The sequence below is a fragment of the Crocodylus porosus genome, unplaced genomic scaffold (assembly GCF_001723895.1).
Source record: "Crocodylus porosus isolate Cpor-Errol unplaced genomic scaffold, CroPor_comp1, whole genome shotgun sequence".
Lineage (NCBI taxonomy): Eukaryota > Metazoa > Chordata > Crocodylia > Crocodylidae > Crocodylus > Crocodylus porosus.
In genome coordinates this window covers 120,270,563-120,277,861 of record NW_017728931.1, presented here as the reverse complement: position 1 = coordinate 120,277,861, position 7,299 = coordinate 120,270,563, and the positions used below count along the sequence as shown (strand labels likewise).

Here is a 7,299-nt window from a genome sequence, read left to right as displayed (position 1 = left end):
GCGGAGGAGCCGGGACGCGGCCGAGCAGGCCCCGCCATCTGGGGGCCGAGGCGTTGCCGTGCCGTGGGGGAGGGGGTGCGGCCGCGAGCGGTGCTGCCCCGGCGCGGCCGCGATGACTTTCCAGTGGACCGCGGTAGCCACGTTCCTGTACGCCGAGATCGGCGTCCTGCTACTGCTCTGCCTGCCCTTCGTCTCCCCGGTCAGGTAGGGGCTGCGAGAGCCGCTGCCGCTCGGGGTGCCGGCCCTGAGGGAGTCGCAGCCGTGAACAACAGCGATAGGCGCCCCTTCGCTGAAGGGCCGGGGCCGGGCTGTTGGTGGAGTCAGGAGCCGCCTGTGTGAGAGGAGGGTCTGGGCCCTGCGCGCATGGGCTTTGAGGCTGGATAGAAAGCAGTTCCGTAGCTCTTGCACGTGCTCCAGCCCTGGGATAGTAGCCGCTTGGCTCTTCTTGTAGCGAGACGGACGTTTCCGTGGCCTGATCGTTCCTCTGCACGGGTGGCACCGGGGCTGAATGCACTGAGCCATTCGCCAGTGAGTTGCATCATGGCTCAGCTTCCCGCTCAAGGCTCAGGAAATTTGACAGCAGGGGGTGGTAACCATTAACTTGGCCATCCACCTCGCTCCTCCCAAATTCCCAAGCTCCGTGCAGCTAGTCGGGACTGGGCCTGGCTGGGACCCCTTCCCCTGAGGCCCCATTCTGGATCCATGCTGGGCCATGTCCCTTCTCTCCCTACAGCCAGGCTGTGGTGCTGGTCGTGTCCCCTTCCCCCACAAGGCTGGGCTGCCTCTTCCCTCCCCCTGGGGCTGGGCTGTGTCTCCCCTGGAGCCTCAGTTTCATTCTGTCTGTGGAAATGGATTGGGGACTGGCTGTGCCCACTCCACAGGGCAGGGCCACATCTTCCTCTCCATGAGGGTCAAACTGCTTTCCCCCAGGGGGACGTGTTGGGAACAGCCCACCCACCCCCTTCCAGTGCCTGCTGTGCCTGTCTGATTGGGAACCCCAGCTGAATTCAGCCTGCCAGTCAGAAAGGTTGAGTATCACTGGTATAATATGTGTGATGTGTGACAGGGGCCTCTGCCAGCCTCCTGCCAGGCACTGCACATGTAAACATGGCAGCATTGCCTGCATGCACACTCTGTAAGGATTCTTCCTGACATGCAGAATGACCATACAAAATTTAAGAGACCTGTAGTAGGCCCAGGAATAGAAAGAAATTGCATTGGTTTTGTAAAACCAATTTCCTGAACCCTCAGTAAGAAGAACCTGCAAGGGAATTGAGCCAGATATCTTCTTTGCATAAAAAAAAATGTGGCTTGCCTTCTCTTAATTTTCATGAGACAACTCCCTCTCATGTAGTGTTCACCATTTGTAATCTACTTATTATTTTTCTTCTGTAGTAGAGCACTGAAATGCCTCAATAGGATTAAACCTTTAATACATTATAGGAACTTGTCCTTTCTAAGACCGCTATACAAACCTATGAAATAAGTGTATTCTGAGCTTTTAGATGCCAGTATATGTCTCCAAAATGACAAATGCATTTCTCCCAGGAATGAATCTTTTTGACTTCTACATGCAGAAATAACGTTATGCCTTTCCCAACATGCATTGGGCAGAGCAAACACTGGACAGCTGTTCCAAACCTGTTTAATGCTTTCACAGTCTGCTATTACTGCCATATATAGATCTATGAGTAGATGGGACTTCAGAGTGGAATGTGACATCCCAGTTCCCCAAATTTTTCTACAATGGAGACTTCGTAGTGTTCTTGGCTTTTTGTGGTGAATCCTTTTAGGAAGTTAAAAGGGTTCTTAAACCGGTATTAGACTTTAGCAGTAGAAACATGATGGGTTTGGTTATAAAATATATTTTTAACTATTGAATTTTCATTACTTATTTTAACTTCTAATAAAAATGGCGAGTCAAGATTCATTCTTTTGGTACCATTCCTTCTGTTACACTTACCTTAGGGTTTGCCCATGCTCCTGCTGGGGCTTTAAAGCCAGAGGTTTCTGGATAGAGGATCTTGCACCTCTGCACCAGGTCAGACCAGTCACTGCACTTGGGGGTCACGTAAGAATTTTACCCCATGGTCAGATTGGTACTGACTGTGCGGGTTTTGTCCTTCTGTAGAGGAGGGGCATGGATTTCTTGAGCATCTTATTACCAAGCTTTTATAGTAGCAGGACATTGGCTGCTGTGGTTTCTCTGGTTTACCTAGGGCAGGTGTATCTTAGATTCATAGATTGTTAGGGGCTAGAAGGGACCTTGTAGATCACTGGGTCCAGTCCCCCTGCACTAGGCAGGAAAAGACAAAAAAAAAACAAACTGGGGTCAAGTGACCACAGCGAGGTGATTATCCAGTCTCCTTTTGAAGATTTCCAGGCTAGGTGACTGCACCACCACTGGAGGGAGTTTATTCCACAGTCTGGACATCCTGACTGAAGGAGTTTTTCTTGGAATTGAGCCTTCCAGGAGTTTGTATTCATTGCTCCTGGTCTTTCCCAGGGATGCCCTGGTGAATAGCTGTTCACTAAGTTCTTGGTGTACTACCACGTCCCCTCTCAGCCTTCTCTTCTGTAGGCTGAAGAGGCCCAGGTCCCTCAGCCTCCCCTCATATGGCTTGTCTCAGTCATACGGGTGGCTCTTCTCTGGACCCTCTCAAGTTTTTCTATGTCCCTGTTGAAGTGCAGTGCCCAGAACTGGATGCAGTACTCCAGCTGTGGTCTCACCAGTGCAGAGTACAGTGGGAGTATTACTTCCTTAGTTTTATCATGAGATGGAAGAGTTAATGCATGCCAACATGTTGTTTGCCCTGCTGGCCACAGCATCGCACTGCCGGCTCATGTTCATGTGATGGTTGATCACTACCCCTAGGTCCCTTTTGGCTGTGGTGCAAGTATAATTGTTGCCATGGAGCCTGTAGGTATGTCTTGTGTCAGGATTGGTGGTAGTTTTACAAATCCATAATCTAGACTCTTTGTATAGAATGGTCTAGATAGGGATGATTGCGACTGAGGCAGGGGGTTGGACTAGATCAGCATTTCTCAACCTGTGGGTCACGACCCAAAGGTGGGTCGGGTCGCAAGAATATATGAAATGGTTGCAAACAAACTTTAAAAATGGATCAACAAACTTTTTTAATGGATTCTCTTTTAAAGGAGAAAAGCATAGGAACTGTGGCTTTTCCTTTGCAGGCTGTCAGAGTTCCAGCCTGCGAGGGGCTGCTTTGGGGCGCCCTTGCCTCACATTGGGGGGCTGAGGTCTTGGGGTGGGGATCAGCAGGTCAGGAGTAAGGAGCAGTGGGTAGGGATTGGTCATCAATGTTTACAAATGGGTCATGGTACAAAGAAGGTTGAGAACCACTGGACTAGATGACCTCTGAAGGTCCCTTCCAGCCCTACTTCTCTATCTTTCTATGATATCTATAGCAAGGTTTTTGTATCATTGAAATAATATATGAATGGCTACCTTATGATTATACAACAGGGTGCAGTCTGTAAGTATTTTCTAATTTTTATCAGAGTTGCAGTTTATGAAAACTCACTGAAGTTGTACAATATGACTAACTCTTCCACTTGCTGCTTTCCATAGATAATCACCTACATCCATTAGGGTGGTTTCTAGTCTGGCGCAAATCCAACAGGTTTCAGACTTTTGTGATGTACCTTGATCTAGTCCATCTGATTATGCTATCGTCTATGAAAGTTTATGCCTTTCTGAACCAGTTAATCTCTGAGGCCTGTGTCAGACATTGATTTATTGTGGATTATGTCATTAATTTGGGGATAAATTGTAATGTGCCATAAGTACTATGTTATTCAAACCAGCCACAGAGATGTTTGAATGTGTGGTTTAAATGTGCCGATGCAGAAGCCTGAGATACCAGCTCCCTATGCCCATGTTCAGTCTAGCTGCATGTGCCTCTTTGAAGTGGTTCCCTGATCTGGGGCTCCCCATTTGTGGGGACAGTTAAAAGGAGTGCATGTAGCCCAGCTGCATGGCACACAGGCAATCTGAGATTGGGGACCTGTTCCCTGATGTTGGGTTCTTCGTGCACCAGGTAATTTAAAGCTACACTGGATTAGATGAGTGGGTACACAACCCAAAACCAGTGGCCTGTGTCTTGGACCTGAGGGTTGCCCCCTGCCCAGCCCTGGCAATCAGTTGATGGGCAGGACTGGGCAAGGGGTAACTGTATCCCAGCTCTGTTAATCCTGTACTGCATAACATGGCTTTAAATGTCCTGGTGCATGAGGAGCCCGACATCAGGGAGCAACTCCCTGCATTGTGTCCTGCTCTCCATGTGCCAGGACATTCTAAAGCTACGCCTTGGAGTCTGGTGCTGGACTTCACAGCACACTTTTCAGTGGGCAGAGGGTAGCTGTGCAGCCCAGCACTGGGGAACCAGTTCCTTGATTCTGGGCTGCGTTTGAACACAGGATGTCTGGGATCAGTGACCCAGTCCCTGATCCCAGGTTGTCCGTGTGCCAGGAGATTGAAAGGGCACCACAGGAAGTGCAGCATTGGAAACTGGTTTGAACCAGAACAGGGAGAAATACTTTGCAAGTTTGAATAAGCCATGGTACTAACCTATAAGAAGAAAGCTGCCACACAACTGTTTGGAGCCCGTGATAAAAGCAGATACTCACTGGGTGCATCTACATGTTTACTTGCTTAATGAAGTACTAACTAAATGTGCAGTAACTACAGTTACTACACAGCAGCACCGTGCAATTTGTTTGTGATGCTTACTGCACAGCAGCCTAGTAATAACACTGTGCAGTGGCATATTAGTACAGTTTTTGACTGGCATGTGACTGCAGAGTGTTATCAAGCTACTACGCAGTAAATATCTCATGTAGGCGTGCCCACTGTGACTTAGGTTGGGAGCATTGAACTCAGTGTGGCTTGGAAGACAACTAGGTTTTGAACCTAGCTTCCATGAATGAAAAGCTAATTCTTTAACATCTGATGCTACCAAATCTCACTAGTCTGTAAAGCATGGTTCCTAATGTTACAGTTTGGCTCATTTGTGCTTTAATAATGGGATAGATGAGACTCCTCCAAAGTCAGTTTATTTTGTGTTAGCTCTAATGAGGCTCATTTGCAGCATTCAGTTTCTCTTAAACTTTTTTTGCAAAAACAAAATGCCTCTGTCTTTAAATGACATGGTTTTGTTAACAAGATAGCTGACCATGACAAGTAACATGCTGGGTTAAAGTCTAGTTCCTGGACTTGTGAACAGCACCTGAGGGCAACATTTCTTAAGTTGTGGCCTGACCAGCACATTGATCTGGGATTCAATTTTGTCACAATGGTAAACCATGTACCACTGAAGTAAGAAGTGGTCTGCTTTCCTGGAAAACTTTAGTTACTCCTTTTGAAGTCTTCAGACAACTCATTTAGGCTTAGGAGGTTTACTGTATACTGGTTTTGAAATGTATTAACAAACAAAATTTGCTCTTTGTTTTATGTATTGGCAGTACCAAAATGCAACTGGGAGGACAGAACCAAACTGTCAGTGTTTTGTTCCTGACTTGGCATAGAAATGTTTATGTTCCAGTCAATGGTTCAACTAGTTTTGTGTACCATTCTCAACAGTAGGCAGTAACAGTTGCCTCTTTGGAATCAAATGCCTAAAATAACCTGTGTGCAGGGAAAGTTTCTTCTTAATCCTTGATCAGTAGCAGATGAGTGACAAAGCATCAGTTTTTACAAAGCACTCTTGTGGGGTTTTTTGGTGTTTTTTTTGGAGTGAGGCCTTTTTTTAGTTTATGAAGTTCTAACTTGGAAAGATTACATTCATGTGATTGTAGTTGGAAAAGGAAGATTTAGCATCAGTGTGTGTACCTATTGCTAGGGAGGAAAAAAAGCATGGATGTCACAATCACTTTTAAGGTTTAATATAAACCATAAGGTTTAATCTAAACCATATTGAAGTTGAAAAAGCTGCTACTTGAACTTACACTATGGGAATCAAAAGTCTGACAAACATGCTTGTATAAAGTGCTCCTCCTCTTCTGAATTATGGGGTTTGTTTTGAAATAATACAGTGCTCTTTTTTTTTTTTTTACAGATGGCAGAAGATTTTTATGATTCCACTATGGAATAAAATTGCAATTTACTGGAATAAAGCATTTCTTACAATAATAGTACTACTGATTGTTTTATTTCTTGGTAAGTAATAAATATTTTCTCTTGTGTGCTGAATATTACTTAGCGGATATATAAGGGTGCATAGCAGTGGTTAAACAAGAAGGATATAAACCTAACACAGCTTTGTTTTTTCCTAATTTCAGTTGACGTTTGTTTTGGTGTAATTTAAACGTTTCTGTGCAGACTTGGGAATCTGAACATGATAGCATTGTGCTAACAAGTAAGAAGAAATGGAAGTGCAGCCAAACCACTTCTTGCCGTCATTTGATCAAATTGTGCTAGCCAAGTATAGTAAAGTGAGATCGGTACTTGGATGGGACAGTCCCCAAGAATGCTGAATTTCTGTAAGAATTGACTAATAGTTTTCAATAGGTGGCAGTATTTCTCTAAGCTGCTCTTGAGCTAGTGCCCTGGTAGAGTGCTGTGAAAAACAGCATATCCTTGGAGATTTTTACTCAGGCAAGGTATAAAACTGAATACTTGGTCACACCTGGCTCTGAGACAAATACATAAGGATCTGTAAAGTAGCCCTAAATTTTTAGTGAAGCATAAGCTTGGGTGACTATGTTCTGCCTGTCTAATTTAGTTCACTTTTGTCTCAAACTGCTATCTGTAGTTTACATACTTTTTAAATGTCTGATGTGTTTCAGTGGTAGAAGTGATAAACCTTTTTCATGGACAGAAGGAGTTACTAAACTTGTAAAATGTTTTGAGATGGAAAAAAAAACTTGGAATGATACAGGAGTTAAACAGAAGTTGAATCTAACCAGTTTTGTTGTCCATGTTGAGTGAAATACAAAAACAATAAACTGCAAAGGCAAAAAACAAACAAATAAAATGTAAATTAGATCAGTATAATAGTCATTTTAATAAATTAAATCTGTGGTAATAACACACACAAAGACATGAATATTCAAGTGCCTTTTCTAGAAGACCTCCAGGATCTTTAGCATTAGGTATTGGAGTGAATGGCCCAAAATAAAGGTGTACATCCTTATTTTTCACACTGAATTTATTTGGCAATATTGTATGACCCAAAATTATGTATGTATTAAAATGAAGATATGGGCTGGAATAAATCATGAGGGAGGTATACCTGTCAAACTATAATACATATAATCCATCCCTTTATACCATAAAAC

The 7,299-nt window shown here is 44.4% G+C and overlaps 1 protein-coding gene across 1 annotated transcript in view; it reads left to right on the top strand.

Moving 5' to 3' along the window:
• The first annotated feature begins 25 nt into the window (after window positions 1-25).
• BCAP29 (B-cell receptor associated protein 29) overlaps window positions 26-7,299 on the top strand; it is a 36,959-nt gene continuing 29,685 nt past the window's right edge. The window contains exons 1-2 of the mRNA XM_019543551.1: window positions 26-204; window positions 6,078-6,178. Of these exons, the coding sequence (XP_019399096.1) occupies window positions 113-204; window positions 6,078-6,178 (193 nt within the window). The 5' untranslated portion in view covers window positions 26-112. The remainder of the gene's footprint in view (window positions 205-6,077; window positions 6,179-7,299) is intronic.